This window comes from Camellia sinensis, chromosome 9, assembly GCF_055761805.1.
Source record: "Camellia sinensis isolate YWXY chromosome 9, ASM5576180v1, whole genome shotgun sequence".
In the NCBI taxonomy this organism is placed as follows: domain Eukaryota; kingdom Viridiplantae; phylum Streptophyta; class Magnoliopsida; order Ericales; family Theaceae; genus Camellia; species Camellia sinensis.
In genome coordinates this window covers 39,453,177-39,469,863 of record NC_138969.1, presented here as the reverse complement: position 1 = coordinate 39,469,863, position 16,687 = coordinate 39,453,177, and the positions used below count along the sequence as shown (strand labels likewise).

General features: G+C 34.4%; 1 protein-coding gene across 30 annotated transcripts in view; it reads left to right on the top strand.

Moving 5' to 3' along the window:
• Window positions 1-13,516: 13,516 nt before the first annotated feature.
• Window positions 13,517-16,687, top strand: part of LOC114289753 (apoptosis inhibitor 5-like protein API5) — a 29,423-nt gene continuing 26,252 nt past the window's right edge. For 15 of the 30 annotated variants that reach the window (XR_014339578.1, XR_014339579.1, XR_014339576.1 and 12 more), the window contains exons 1-2: window positions 13,531-13,847; window positions 16,512-16,605. Coding sequence is in view for 4 of the 30 variants with exons in the window: in XM_082886621.1 (XP_082742747.1) it covers window positions 16,583-16,605 (23 nt within the window). In the remaining 26 variants the exon portion in view is untranslated. Of the gene's footprint in view, window positions 13,848-14,234; window positions 14,942-16,511; window positions 16,658-16,687 lie in introns of those variants that run through there. The other 15 variants (XM_082886622.1, XM_082886613.1, XM_082886612.1 and 12 more) reach the window with 5 other exon arrangements.

Genomic DNA, 16,687 nt, shown 5'->3' with positions numbered 1-16,687 from the left:
GGTTTTGAGGGTGGGTAAGTTTTGAATGTGGGATTTGGAGAAGATGAATGAATGGTGATGGAGGTGGATGCTCTCACAAACCCTAATTCATGATGTAGTGGATGTGTGAGTTTAATTGTGAGTGGGTTTAATTGTGAGATGAGGTGTCCCAAAATTAATGATGTCCTTTTTAATAATTTTATTTGAAGTTATTATTGTAATAAAAAAAAGTTAAAAATTAAGGGTCTAAAATAATTCATAGGATGCTAATAGTAGCACTCTATTATAAATAATAATAATTAAAATTATAAAACTTTCTGTAATTATTTACACTTCCACCACTATAGTGTAGTTGTCACTACAAACAAACCCTATGTGGACGTTAGCCCACCTAGCCAGCCAGCCAACCAAACATATCATATCAACCTCCCTCCTCCCTCTGCTCAACACGCCTAGCCCTGAGATTTTCGGGGCCCAAAGCCGATAATCAGCTAATAAATTTCTAGGGTCCTTCACATTTTTTTTTTCATTGAATAAAAAAAAAACTGAAGGTAATGGACAAAAGATTTGTGTCAAAATCACAAAAAAAATACTTAGCATTACATTACAACAACTAATAAGTATCACTTGATCCTCTCTTTTCTTGCATTTTTAGAAGCAAATAAATCAATCATACTTGCATAATCTAGCTTTTTTGCAAACTCATTTTCAATAAATAACAATGCTAATCCATTTAATCTTTCTTGTGACATGATTGATCAAATGTAATTTTTTTATCATTTTCAACTTTGGAAAACTTCTTTCCCCCGATGCAACTGTAACCGGAATAGTCAAAAGTATCCTGTAAGCAATCCATGAATTTGGCAAACAATTTGCCATCAACTGCAGATGATTGAGCACTTCAATTGGTTTATGGACTTCTTTTGGAAATCTCTCTTTCAAAACTTTTAGCTCCATCAATATCGAAAATCTCACCATGTTTTAAAAATTCTTCAAGGTTCACACACCCCGCCTTCAACGATTCATTGTTGCACTTTTTCAAGTCAAATAAAAAGCCAAAGTTTGCCTCATATACTTTGAATCATTCGAACCTATTTTTGAGTGAACAAAGGGCTAGTTCAACAAAATAGAAGAAGTAACCAACTCTAAATGATTCTTCAGTCGACTAGGTCACCTCTTCGCTAACATTCTCATCAAATTGTTTCTTTCTAGAAATGATGTGCTTTTCAACAAATGTAGGTTCAATTCCCAATTCACTTGCCATTTCTTTAGCTTCAACCATAGCCTCCATGAAACTTACTTCTCTATACATTGCAACATATTTAACAAGCCCATTTAACGGCTTTACAGCAACTGCTATATCCATATCTTTACTTTGAAGAAGCTTGCTAACAGGGTTCACATGAAAAAACAAATTGTACCAAATTAGAATACTAAAACAAGAACTCAAAAGTCTCAAGTTCATGAGTTACCAGGGATTTAGCTTCACTTTTTGCAATCGAATCTGTGGTAGGATTGTTGTACAAGTCAACTAAAGCATCTCTTATTTTTGAAGCATGGTATCTTAGTGGTTTAACACTTTCAATGCGACTTTTCCAATGCATTTGCAACAACGACTTAACCGTGAGGCCTTCCTTTAGATTATCTTTAAAAATTGCCCAACGTTGAACGAAAGATGAAAACAATACATATATGCATTGTACCAAACCAAAAAAAGTTTTTGCTTTAGAGCAAGAGTTGACCATATCATAAAGCTCATGGTTAAGACTATGACAACCACACGGCATATAGAATGCTCTAGGATTTACTTGAAGTACTCTTGTTTGAACACCTTTGTTTTTACCTTTCGCGTTAGAGCCATTGTCATATCCTTCACTACAAAAAAAATTGTTTTTTGCGACGGCAAAACGCCATCGCAAATACCCCAAATGCCGTCTCAAAAGGTTTTTGCAATGGTAAAATGGCTTTTTACGACGGCAAGTGGGGGTCACAACAAAAGGGGTTGCAAAAGGGTTTTAGCGACGGCACTTGCTTTTGCGACGGGAAAATTCCTTTTTTGTGACGGCAAATTTCTATTGCCAATAATGGATGAAAATCTGAGTTTTTTGCAATGGCACAGTATTGCCGTCGCTAAAAGGGTTTTTTGCGATGGCAAAAATACCGCCACTAAAAGTCTATTTGAGACAGCAACCTAAACCGTCGCTAATGACTATTGTCGACGGCTATGATACCGTCGCTAAAGGCCTTTTTTTTCAATTATATTCCCTACCTTTTGCGACAGTATAAGTGCCGTCGCAAAAAGCCTGTTTCAATTTTCTTTTGAGACGAGGTGTTCTGCCGTCTCAAAAAAAAATTTAAAAAAAAACAAAAAAAAAACGTGTAATAAAATTATTAAAAATATGAAAATGACCTGTATTAAATGAAAAATAACTATAAAAAAACCAATAATTATATAATAATATAAAAAGTTCAATATATAAATAAAAATTCATCCATAATTAAAAAGCAAGTTATATTAACAATTCCATCTTCTAGTCAAATGTAAAGTACCACTGAAACACTACAACATAAAAACAAATCCAAGGACAAAAAAAAAAATGGAAGAAAAAAAGATGTACATAAGATGGTCACTAGCTACATTAATACTAGAATTGCTTTAATTACATATCATATAAGATTAACCCAATCCATGCTGTGATTGTAATTGTTTTCTGGCACATAAAAAATATTTCCAAACCCTTCCATCCCAAACTCCCCTAGAAAAGGAGGTGGATCCATGGCTTCCATGGAGAACAATGAAGCCGGGCTATTGCTTGAAACACCATCGCATCTCTCCAGTAGCCTCTGTATCTCCTTTTCTGCCTCGGAAAGCTGTTCCTTGAGCTTCATTACCTGTAAATTAACCAATAATTTGTTATAAGATTGTGATGGTTACTTGATTTGGTTTCCAAACCTTAGAAGTGGGGAATTATAATAAAAACCCATGAAGTGGTTGGTGGGTGTGAAAATGTAGAGTAATGCTAGACATTTTTTTAATTGTAGAAAATAAAATATATAGACCAAAGATTCATTAATCTACATCTTACATTTTATTTTTGTGGACACTTTTTCTAGGTTTGTGGTTTATCCGGAAAGAGTTTTACTACGAATCTAGAAACCAAATACATGAATGAACACAAAAATATACAGGAATTGACTAGATTTTACAAAATTTATTGGTGCGCCCACTTCTAAAAAATTTGTCTCTCATATAAACCCATCATTCCTGAAGTGGCAAATTGAGTTGATGAAGAGTTCATACCTTAATTCACTGATAAAAAGGCAAACATAATAATTCAGCTGAAGCATCATACAAATGATGTAATAGAAATTATGCAAAATTGCATCAACCCACAATGAAAGAAGATGTCTCAGAGAAACAAAACTTGACAAAATAACAGAACTCTAGGCAAAGCCCACCAATCACAGCCTTCTAATTACATCTCTTACTACTGTCATTTGATATATAGTATTAGGCAGTCTATTTGTCAAGATTTTAAAATTTAAAAATGAAAAAAGAAGAGAAGAAAAAAAGTTATTCTGACAAGAATGTGAGGGAGAATGCTTATTCGCTAATATATGATTACATGACATACATATGCACGATGAGGCCTCCACTATGGGACAGTATATGAATTATTTTGGGTTCTCGAAAACAATTATGGTTCTAAATACTTTTTCTGTAATAGATAAGTGACGCATCCATCCCTAATGACGTCAAGAAAGGCAAAAAATGATATGCTAAGAAATTCGGAGAATTAAAGCTGCATGATTGTATTTACAAATATAACAAGTTATATCATTAAAACAACACCCCGAGCCACCAAACGAGACACAAACTCGATCACCGAAGAGCTTGAACAACAAATCATGCACTAATTCTTAGAAGGACAAGCAATGAATTGATACGATTCTATGATTTGAACTCGAGCAAAACTATGAAAGCAACAAACACCATATTACAGAAACAAAAGCAAAAACACAAACACTTGGCGTAGATGATATCATTTGCAGCATCAAGTCCTCAGATTGAAACCAAAAACTAATTCAATCCCTCCAAACTAATGGAAACAGCAAAGAAAGAAAATTTGAGAGAATTGCAAACAAATACAATGATGTATATGAATTGATTAAAAGAGACTAACCTATTTATGTGGGTTAGAGTTGGATTGTGCTAGAAACCCTCCCAACCCAAAGCAAGCAGCAGAAAAGCCGCTAGTTTCTCGGTCATGAATACCATTCAACAAAAGTACCTATAAAGGAAGTAAATGCATTAATACAACATAACAATGTTGAAAACCCTACATAATAAGAGCCACGATAGGTGTTTAATAGCTAGAATCTTCGAATATAATTAATGTCATCCGAACATCAAAGAAATTAAGGGCCTCAACTGAATATTTTCAGCAGAGCCAATCACAAAGGAATTAGTAACTTCCTGAACTATCAACCAAATTTACAACAATTACTCGACAGACTCTTTTCTAGTCAAAGAGCATACACATGATGCCTTGATAGAAGATTACCTTGGGGCAAGACCTTGAAGCGATGATCTCCCCAATGTCAAGTAAAACCTATGTATGGAGAATGATCAGTACAAGATAGAAATTAAAAACTTTCTTTTGTTTTCCCAATTAACAAACCACTGATGACAACTATTTCATATCAACAGAAAAAACAAGATTAGAGAACCATTACCCACAACAATGATCAAAGTAAGGCAACAGAAAGAGTTCCAAGAACATATTTTCATTCAAATTTTAGATTAGTAGATAAGCTTAGATATACAATGCATAATTAGTACAGCAAATAATTTAAATAAGGTGAACATAAGAATATGCCTTTGTTTATTTATGGATTCCAAGTATCTTTGTCAATAATAGTTCCGTTGAATTGATTAACTGATAGATGAACAAATTAAAACATGGAGTAGAAAAGCCACCAAACCTCCAGCATGTTATAAGAGTATGACATAGCAAGTAGCAACCATAGAGATTAAAAATCCTTTAAATGACTGACAAGTTTTAACAAGAGAGCAAAGAAGCACTGTTCATGTATTTTCAACTGCTTTAATAGCCCAAGACTCACGTTTCTGTAATAACCCCATAATAGCCCAAGAATCAGGCACAAGTAGTGGTGATTCAATCAGCGTCATCTGGACAAGCTAATGCAAAAAAAAAACTGAATAAAATGGAGCTTATAATGCTTTTTCACCACCAAATTTTGAGGAAAGTGAAACAAACATGAATTTAGAAGTATTGTATTTTATCGAACAACTGGATCTTATTTAACTAAACAAGGAATTCAACTGGTCTTGCTTGAGCCTTAATTATTTTATTTATTTTTCTTTAGTGCCAAGATATTGAAATACTGGGTCTCTAATTATGGTAGACCAACCAAACAGAGAGCAATTAAAGAACAAGTTTCAGTCAAAAAACTTCATTACATAATTCTTAGTTCCAACCACTTATAATTGGTAGTGAAGTGGGCACAAACAGTAAGCAATAAACCACCACCATTGGGATATTAAACACTCCAACTAATTGCAAAATCATATGATAGGATTTAATTTGAATACATAAAAATCTCAAACCTGATAGAGACCCTCCAGAGAAATGATGCCCACCAATATGTGCCATGAGAAGACCAATCCAAGATCCTCAAAGCTCCCAATTTAGAAAAAAACCTGGTTCTGTAATAGAGGCCGATGTTGTGTTGGAGGAGACACTGACTCAACTCAACTAACTACCAAAACCAACCAACAATCAATAAGTAATCTATATAACTCCAGAAATATAATTGGGAAGATCATTAATGCAATAGATGACTTCTTAGAACAGCAATTAAAGACCTCAAATACTTAGAAAGTGTTAGTTACTCTACACTTTCTGGCCTTAAATGCAGCAAAAGAAGTTTGGTTGTTCTGTGATGTCCCAAGACACAGTTCACCCAAAAAGCATGACACTTTTAACTCCTTGGAAAAAAGAAAAATCTTTGCAAAGTAAAAATCACATGTTCGTTAACACATCCCAGCAAAAAAGCAAAATTGGGTAACTTTTCAAAAAGCTTAGATGCATAAATACATATATATATATATATATATATATACATATATCGATCCATATATCTGTTGTCTTAATTGGGGAAATTACAATTTAGTGGAGTTTTCACAAAATAATTACATATTCATGAAAAAGTTCAAGACTTTAACCATTAAAATTTATAAACTTCAACTGAATTGAAATTTCCCCTTTAATTTAAAGGGTATAAGATCGATGTAAACCTTGGAAATTGATTCATTTTCGACACAGTGAAGATACAAAAATTCAAATCCAGTACAAAATCAGCAAAAACAGTAAAGGACGAATCAAAACGAAACAGAAAGGTAATCGAAAAATGAAAATGAAACAACAATTCAACAAAATAGTCAAGTTACCTAAGAAATTCAACGAATTCGGGTGATGATTGAAACCCTAGAAGAATCGGTCGTTTCTGTAGAGAAGAGAAAGTTGGAAGATTGAGCGACGAGAGGTGGATCGGAGGCAGAAATTAGGGTTTGAAGAGGGTGAAGATGAGAGAGAGAGAGAGAGGGCGGGAAGGAGACGAGATCGATGATCTACAAGATCGATGATCTTTTCTCTCTCTCTTCTTTGCCTGGTTGCCCCATCAAAGACTGAACAGATTGGGGATTTTGGGTTTTTGGGGGAGGGGGAGGGAGGAGCGGAATGGAAAACAAGAAACAGATTGGGGATTTTGGGTTTTTGGGGAGGGGGGAGCGGGAATGGAAAGAGAGAGGGGGGAACCGGGCGGGAATGGAAAAAAGGGGGGATGGAAATTTTTTTGGATTATTTTTATTTTTATTTTCATTACAAATAAATATTTAAATAATAAAATGACTTTTTTTTTTTTTGCAACAGAGGATGCCATTGCTAAAAAAAATTGTTTTTTATTAAAATAATTTTTTTTATAGTTAATGAATTTTTATTTTTATTTTTTCATTTAGTAAGGTTGAAAATTTATTTGTTTCATATTTATTTTAATGAATAAAAAATTAATTTTTTTTTATTTGGTAGAAGTAGGGATAATATTTTCCATTAAAATAAAGTTAAATTTTTGTGGTCAATGTGGCATTTGCAGTGGTAGTAGTGGTAATAATGGAATGGCATTTGCAGTAGTGGTGAATGTGGTAGAGAAGATGGGTGGTGAGAGAGAGATGAGTGAGAGACAAATAGAGAAGAGAGATAGAGAGACAGAGAGAGAGACAGACAGACAGACAGAGACAAAGTGATGAGCGAGAGAGAGACAAAGTGGTCGCTAAAAGTGCATTTTCTTGTAGTGGAGAGCTCGATAAATAAATAAGAGATGAGGGAGAGAGTGAGCAAGGTGAACACAATGGAGGAGAGAGACAAGCAGACAGACAGACACATAGAGAGAAAGAGAGAGAGAGAGAAGAGCGAGAGACAGACAAACAGACACAGAGAGAGAAAGAGAGAGAGAGAAGAGTGATGAGTAAGAGAGAGAAGAGAGGTAATATTTTGTGGTAGAGAGGAGGAACCGACAGTAGTGGTGAAGGTGGTGGATAAGAGATGATAGTGGTGGTGGTGGTGGTGGTGGTGGTGATGACGAAGGAGATTAGTGGTGAAGTTGTGGTAGTAGTAGAGTAGATGGAGTAGTAGGGGTAAAAGAGAGGTAATGGTAGTAGTAGTAGTATTGGCAATAGTGGTAGTGGTAGTAGTGGAGTGGTGGCGATGGTAGTAGTAATGGTAGTCGTAGAGGTGAAATGGCGACCGTGGTAGTAGTGGTGGTAGTGAAATGGCGTTTGCAGTAGTAGTAAAGGTGGTAGAGAAGATGAGTGGTGAGAAAGAGAGATAAGTGAGAGGCACAGAGAGAGAGAGAGAGAGAGAGAGAGAAAAGAGATGAGAGAATAGATAGATGAATGAGAGACACAGAGAGAGAGAGAGAGAGACAAATAAACAGACAAAGAGAGAAGAGTGATAAATGAGAGAGAGAAAGAAATAGAGAGAAAAAAGATGAAAAAATGGGTGAAAAGATATAGAGAAACAGAGAGAGAAAAAAAAAAGAGCGAAAAGAGATAAACGAGAGAGAGACAAAAAGAGATGAGCAAGAAAGCGAGAGAGAAAAAAAGAAGAGAGAGAAAAGAGAGACAGAGAGACAAGATAGATGAAAGAGATAGAGAGAAGAGAGATGGACGAGAGACACAGAGAAAAAGAGAGACAGACAGACAGACAGAACAGAAAAGAGTCAGAGAGAGAAGAGAAATGGGTGAGAGAGATAGAAAGATAAGAGAGAGAGAGAAAAGAAATGAGAGAGATAGAGAGAAGAGAGATAAGCGAGAGAGACAGAGAGAGAAAACAGATGAGAGAGATAGAGAGAAGACAGATAAGCGAGAGACACAGAGAGAAAATGAGAGAGAGAAACAGACAGACAGAGAAAGAAGAGTGATGAGTGAAAGAGATAAAGAGAAGAGAGAGAGATAGAGACAGAGAGACATGAAGATGAAAAAATGAATGAAAAGAGAAATGTTACATCAAAAGAGTAAGAAGACATTGTTTTTTTAATTTTTTTTTTGCGACAGAAAAAAGTACTAGAATTTATTCAAACCATTTTGTGACTGTATATATATGAAGCTGTCTCAAAACCACAATCACTATGCTAGGTTAGAGTTTTTCAAAAACTCTTTTGAGAAAATTATACTTTCTTGTTTTCTGTGTTATATTGTTTTTACTGAATTTTTTTAATATTTTAAGTATTTTTTTTTTAATTTTTAGACACACCTAACATAAATACACCTAAAAATTAAAAAAATTGTAAAAAAAATCTTTTAAAAATTCACTAAATACCAAAAATACAATAATTCAATACATTTTTTTTTGCATTTTTATGTATTTATTAATTTTTAAAAATAATTTTTCATAATTTTTTTTTAGATACATCTAAGTAAGGTACATCTAAAAAAAATATTTAAAATTTTAAAAATATTCACTAAAAATTAAAAAAAAAACACGAAAGTCACTTTTTTGCGACGGCAGAAAATGTCGTCTCAAAAAAGCAGAGTATTTGCGACGGCACCATTTGCCGTCTCAAAAAAGCATAGCATTTGCGACGGCACAATTTGCCGTCTCAAAAAATGAGAGCATTTGCGACGGTATTTTCTACCGTCGCAAATACTTTGTTTTTTTGAGACGGAAAATTGTGCCGTCGCAAATGCTCTGCTTTTTTGAGGCAACAAATGGTGCCGTCGCAAATACTTTGTTTTTTTGAGACGGCATTTTCTGCCGTCGCAAAAAGTGACGTTTTGAGACGGCAAGTGTGCCGTCACAAATAGTCCCGTCTCATATACCCATTTTTCTTGTAGTGCTTGCTCTCTTAAGTCACCAATATCAAGTTAAAGGTTAACTAATGCTTCTGGAAGTTTATCAAAAAGTCTCATTCCCAATGTATTATCCACATTTAAGAATTCCAAAAAAAAACTCTTTCACCGTAATTGGAATTATTGAAACATCCACACATCATACAGCAAGAGACATTTGTTCTTGATGGCTTATATCCAGAATACAATCAAGTATGACTGAAAAGTATTTTGCTAGTTCGATTATAGACAAAATTGCACTTTTGACTTCCTCGGCCAACATTTTTATCACAGCGTTTTGAATTTTGTGACTCAAATAATGGTAATGAATCTTATCCTTTTCTATCTACCGCAAATGCTGTTCCATCGTTGGATCAAACTCACCAATCATTTCATTTATGCTTATAAAAAGTCCATGGCTCTCTTCATAAATCTTCTCATGGCTTCCACGAAAAGGCAAATTATTCTTGGCAAGTGTTTTCACAACTGTAATTATCATCAATAAAACCCGTCTCAAGTGCTCTCTTTCTTGTTAACTTGTTCTTGTATACTTTTATCTATTGTTTGATGCTTTCCCAATCTTTCCTCTAACTTCCATTTGCTCATGCAAGTAATGTGCTCGTTACCACATTCATTTCCTTTAAGTTTCTCACCAACATTTTGCCAGTCTTTAAATCCTTCGGTAGCCAATTGAGTCTTATTTCCCTCTTGCTTAAACAACTTACAACAAAAGCAAAATACTCTATTCAAAAGTTCTGAGTATATTAGCCATGTCCTATCAAAATTTTCTCCATTTGGTAAATGCCGAATGTAATGAACATGTGAGAAATGCCTATGCCTAGAAGAATCATCCTTAGGGAAGTTGAACTCATAATTTCTTCTCACAGGACCTTTTTCAACTAAAAAATCTCATAAATTCTTGTTAATAATTTTCCAAGTTCCCAAATCATCTATATTTGAATGCTTACATTCCACATTCATCTCATCATCTTGATTGGCTTCTACACTCCCAATTCCCCATTTCCTTCTTCATCCACCAAATTTTCATTCTCATTATTCACCAAAGTTTCAAATTCTTCATTATTCAAGTCTTCAACTGATTGTTCTGCTTGTTTGTCACTTGTAAAGAACTTATCAATAGCTCCTGTTTGACACTCGACCAATTTTTTGACTCTTTGCTTCTTTTTCCTTTTTGCAAATCCAGGCAGATAATTTCTTTTAAGAGTCATGATGAGCTGAGATCAAAATACTTTTTTAGATCAAAATTCAAAACAAATAGCACAACCACCACTTAACAAAACACAAAACTTTTAAATTATGTGATGTGAACTTTTAAATTAAGTTTAAGCTTTTAAATTAAACTTAAACAAATTCTTCTTGTTGATGTAATTACCAATATTATAATAGAAATTAAGAAAAAGACAATACAAATATTTAATTAATTGAATAGAAAAAAAAAAACCTACTTGTGCTTGTTGTGCTGCTGCTGCTCCGTGTGCTCTGTTTGTGTGTTGCTGCTCCGTTACTTTGTTGGGCTGCTTGCTGCTGTCAAACTGTTGAAAAATTAGATTAAGAGTAGTTAGGGTTAGGAATTAGATAGGGAGAGAGAATGTGTCATTTTAATTTTAAATGGGCTCTTCAAATTTTTAATGGATCAATTTATTTTAAGTTAATTTAAGTTTTTTTTTTTAAATTTATTTTAAATTTAAAACATACCTAATATATAACATTAAATTAAAGTAAATTAAGGCCAGGTTTGGCATCTACTAAATAATACAAAAAGTCAAAAAGTTACTATCCTATTTAAATCACATCATCTTATTTAAATCACATCACCTCTCTAACACATCACATCAAACCCAACCCAAACCCAACCCATATAAGTCAATAAGTTAAAAAGTGCACTTTTTTAGAACATCCCAAGCCAACCCTAAAGTACGAGTCCTTTTTTGAAGTACCCTAACCCATGGCCTAAGGGCCTATGTCAGCGTTGGTCCTGCTGCTCAGGTTAGGGTTGTAGTGTAGTGTAGTGAAGTGAGTAAGCTATCTGTCTTGTCTCTACGACTAGGAGATTTATATCTGAAAAACAAATGGAGATATCGCAAGAAGAGATTGGGCTGGCAAATCAGATTTCGGAACCGGAGAAGCAAAACGAGGCTATGAAGAAATCGAATTTCGAACTTATGCGTCCAGATTTAAGTGAGGATCGGAAAACATTTTGGGAGATGAAGTTGAGGAAGGAAATTCAAGAGATCAAGTTGGGGAAGAGTTTACTCCCGGAAGCTAGGGAATTTGATCCCAAGACTCAACAATCTCAGTATAACAAATTAGAGGCTCAAGTTGCAGGCACTCGTATCAGAGTGCGCCAGGCTTGCATAGTTACCGAAAATAAGCTGCAACTAGACCTAAATGTGCAAGACGACAAAAATCATTTGACTTCTGAACTTGTGAGTTATTTTGTCTCTCATTTTGCTCCTTTGTGCTTTGGTTTTGTAGGAAATATAAGAAATATTATGCCTCAGAAATAAACGGATTTGATATACCTTCTCATTCAAACCAAATCCATAGATCATACGTGTTTCTATTGATATTTTTGAATAATTCTTAGCAATGGGGTAGATCTATTAGAACTATCCACACTCGTCGCTGTACAAAGGGCTATTATGTGTTTTTATTGATATTTTTAAATAATTCTTAGCAATGGAGTAAAACTATTAGAACTACTCACACTCGTCACAGTACAAAGGGCTATTATGTGTTTTTATGGAGAGAGAAAGAAGAGAGTCTAGGAGAGAGAGAAAACATATTAAATTCTTATTCTTCCAAATATAATACGTATATTACGTGGGAGAGTTATACTAACTATCTAAAAGCACCCTACCCCACATTAAATGCATGTCATAGTCAGTATATTCTACGGCATTTTTTTTTTTTTGCAAGCTGTTAATGTTTTGTCAATAACAATATACATACCATGTAAGTCGTTAATTCATATATTTATAGCATGCAAAAGTATGCCGTAAAAAATGTATATTTTCATGGCATACAAAAATATGTCATAAAATATTTGTACTTAAGACGACATACATTTCATGTTGTAAAATATTATAACTTTACACGGCATGTATTAACATATCATGAAAGCTTTTGCAAAAAAAAAAAAAATTCAATCTGAATTTTTTTTTATGGCATGCAAAAGTATGCCGTAAAAAATGTATTTTCATGGCATACAAAAATATGTCATAAAATATTTGTACTTAAGACGACATACATTTCATTTTGTAAAATATTATAACTTTACACGACATGCATTAGCATGTCGTGAAAACTTTTATTAAAAAAAATTTCAATCCAAATTTTTTTTTTTATTTAAAAAAGCAATTTTAACCAAGCTTCTCACCTTACATTTTCCTAATTGAGGACCATGTAAAAAAATAATTTATACGTTATTTTATAATTTAGTGTCTCTTTTGAGGGATAATTGCACCCAGTGGGATTTTGCGATAAAAAATTACATATTCATAAAAAAGTTTATAATTTTAATAATTAATATTTATTTGGCTTCTCATTAATTTGTAATTATTTTTTTAAATTACCTTAATTTGATATTTTTCCTTCTTTTAATAATTTATTTATTTTTTACTTTTTAGATGTGCCTAATCTGAATACAACAAAAAAATAAAATATTTGTAAAAAAATATAATAAAATGTAATATATATGAAATGTATTAAAATTTAGTGATTTTTTTAAAAAATTAAAAAATAATTTTCTTTTAACTATATGTAGATTATTTGAATTTAAAAAGTAAAAAAAAAATTATTTATAATATTTATTTAAAAAAAAATTATTTATAATATTAAAAACTTGCTCAATTAACATTGCCCCGTTACTCTCTCACTAGAGATGGCAATCGGAACCCGGCCTGATAGGGACCCGATCCTCCGACTCCGAATTGAACAGTTATTTCTCGAAAAATATTTTCAACGGGTCAAAAATGGTATTAAAAATTAAATCTCCGAAGATATTCCGGCCGGGATACATGTTTCACCCCAGCCCCGGCCAATTATCCCGCCTGGCTGCCCCGACGTAAATTTACTATTTTGCCCCTGCCCATATATAATAACATTAACATATGTGCGTATGGGGTTTTGGCTGAGACCACTCACACACAACACACACTAACAGCCGCTCTGCTCTCTCTCTCTCTCACTATCTATTTATCTAGGGTTTCGCCTTCCTCTCTCTCTCTTTCACACTCCGACGGCGCCGATCCTCCGCCAATCCTCCCTCACCGCCGCTCGCACCTTTCTGTCGATCCTCCTCCCTCACCGCCGCTGCTGGTTAGAACTTAGAGCTTCGCCTCCGCCTCCCTCTCTCTCTCTCACACACGACGGCTCCTCGCCCCTCACCGCCACTCCTCCCTCGCCGGCGATCCTCCCTCACCGTTGATTTCAAAGGGTATCTCTCTCTCTCGGGATTTCGATATTGGGGGGTTTACATACACACACATATATATGTATATGTGTGTGTATATAGTATCTCTGTTCTTTGATTCGATTCGATTTTTTTTTCCATAGTATCTCTGTTCTTCGACCTCTGTTTTTTTTTTCTCTCTAAATTTATTTATTTTAAATATATATATATATATATATATGATATGGTTTTTAATCTTTAATAATCTTTAATTTGAATCTTGCACATATCTGTTTTGAATCTTTAATAATCTTTAATTTGAATCTTGCACGTGAACTGTATTATTAATCTTTAATTTGTTGAATCTTGCACATATCTGTTATTATTAATTACCTGAGGCTGAACTGTATTATTGATTTGAATATTTGACAGATTTATTCCAGCTGCACCATCACTACTCTTCCATGATCCATTATTGATGCTGCTGTGTTTCAATTTGATGCTGCTGTGTTTGAATTTTGAAGCTGCTGTTTGAATTTTGATGCTGCTGTTTGAATTTGATCCATTTTGATGCTGTGTTTGAATTTGATCCATTTTGACAGATTCATTGATGCTGCTGTGTTTGAATTTGATGTTTATAGAATTTTTTTAATTGGCAAATATGTTGACAAATATATTTCAATAGGATTAGGATGTTTACAGATTTTTACAGATCAAAAAAAAAAAAAAACCACCGGGGATTTTTCGTGGTCGGGGATCCCCGATCGGGGGCTGGGATGGGGCTGGGCTATGGGTCCCCATCGGGGATCGGGGGCGGGGACGGGGAGTATATCACTTTCGGGGATCGGGGATGGGAAGTGTAGTCCCCGGCCCCACTTCGCCCCGTTGTCATCCCTATCTCTCACTCACTCTCTGGGTCTCGATCTCTCTCTCTCTCTCTCAACCCTCTCCAAACCCTATTCTGTCTCAACCGATCGAATCAACCTTCTTCAACCCCGTTTGATCTAATCTCAGAGTGATTGGTGATTCATCTCAGATCCAATCTCAGAGCGATTTACAATTTCGATTTTGAGATTTCGAAGCTCCCCCGCCTCCACCATCTGCACCGGCGATAGGAGCGAGCACCATCGTCTACGAAGGTGTGCACTACCGTCTCTCTCTCTCTCTCTCAGTTTCATATTCTCTTTCTCTCTCTCAAGCTCTTCCTTCCAGTCGAGTTTGGTCAGATAACGAAACCAGTGCATTTTATTTAAGAATTTCGTTGTTTGAGCAATTTGCTGTATAATAATTTGTTGATGGAATCTCAATTAAATTCCACTCCAGTTTTCCTGTTTCATGTTCATACTTCTTGATGGAATCTCAATTAGTTGTATTTTGTGTGTAGAGGATTACTATTTGTGACTAGATATTTGGAAAATGATATTCATCAATTCTGTTTTGCGTTCACTTCAATGTAATTGTAATTTAAAGCTTCAATTTGTTTCTCTCTCTCTCTCTATCTGTACCCATTTGGCGTTGTCTGTTGCGTCCAAGTCACAGCAACCTCTTGATTTGCCTTTCGGTCTGGTTAGTTAATTATCTGATGAAATTCTTGAAATTCTGCTAAGTAGAGGACTAGTCCTGAAATTCCAAGAATTTTGCAGAGGTTCACAGAAAAATTATTTGATGAAAATTTGCAGAACTTGACAGAAGTTGTTGAAGAGTTCATGGTGAGGATAATGGAAACAATATGTTGAAGAACTAGATGGGAATGGGATATAATCAATCCGTAGGGACTTGTATATGTCTTGACTTTGTTGTGAAGAATCATTGTACACAAATTTATTGTAAAGAAAATTAATGTAATTTCTTGAAAATTATTGAACTGGCTATAATATATTCATTAATATGAGTTTGCAAATTAGGGGATGAAGTGTGTGCTTGAAGTACTAGTTACTCTTATAATTGCTATCTATTAGTTAATAAGAAGGTCAAACATGAACAAGTCCGTCTCAACAAGCATCAATGCATCATGTGATAAATTATTTATGAAGCTGATAATCCAATCCTACTCAATTTTATTAAATTATTATGAACCAAAAAGTCATACAAAGTCTGCTCATGTCACCCTTTGCGTGTAAGAATTTTCTATGAGCCCATGGAACCTTATAATTACGTAGATGAGGCGGTCCACGGCGGTGGGAGTGGTGCCAAGGAGCTTTAGTGTTGGGATGGGGAGGATTGATGAAGAGAGGCCTTGTGAGTTTGGGGATAACAATTACAACGGTGTTAATGTTAGGAAGGAGTTGGTGGTGTATCCTAGAAGCAGAAGTTATGCTGTCACAAAAGTGCTGTTGCCTTTTGATCCTTTTCTTCTCTCTGCCATTTTTCCTTTTGCCCTTTTCTCAATTTAATTTTTTTTGTTTAAAAAAAAAAAAAAACTCAGAATTTTAACATTTCAAATTCTGAGTATTTTTTAAAATATATATATATATATATATTTTTGGGGGAATGTAGGATATAAATATGGGGGGATTGAATAAATCTTCTTTTCTTTACCTGATTGTTTGTTTGTTTTATATGTCTATGAAAGCTGGTTGTTGTTAATACAAGTGAAGTGGGGTCCTAGCTCCACCATATATGTTGTATTCTTGCTTAGGATTTCAATGTTGGTTTTCTGAATTCAATACATGTACCTAGGTTGCTTCTATTTCAATTTTGCAACTGTAGGGATCTCATTGAAGCTAAGGAATCTGAATACAAGGCATGGGCTCATGTTCAGACCTTGAAGTCCTCTCTTGATGAGCAAACTCTGGAATTGCAGGTTAAAATATCAATTGGAGCTGAGGCCATCTCTCATGTTCAGTTATTTTATGGTACAGTTTGATATGTCAATTGTTTCATCT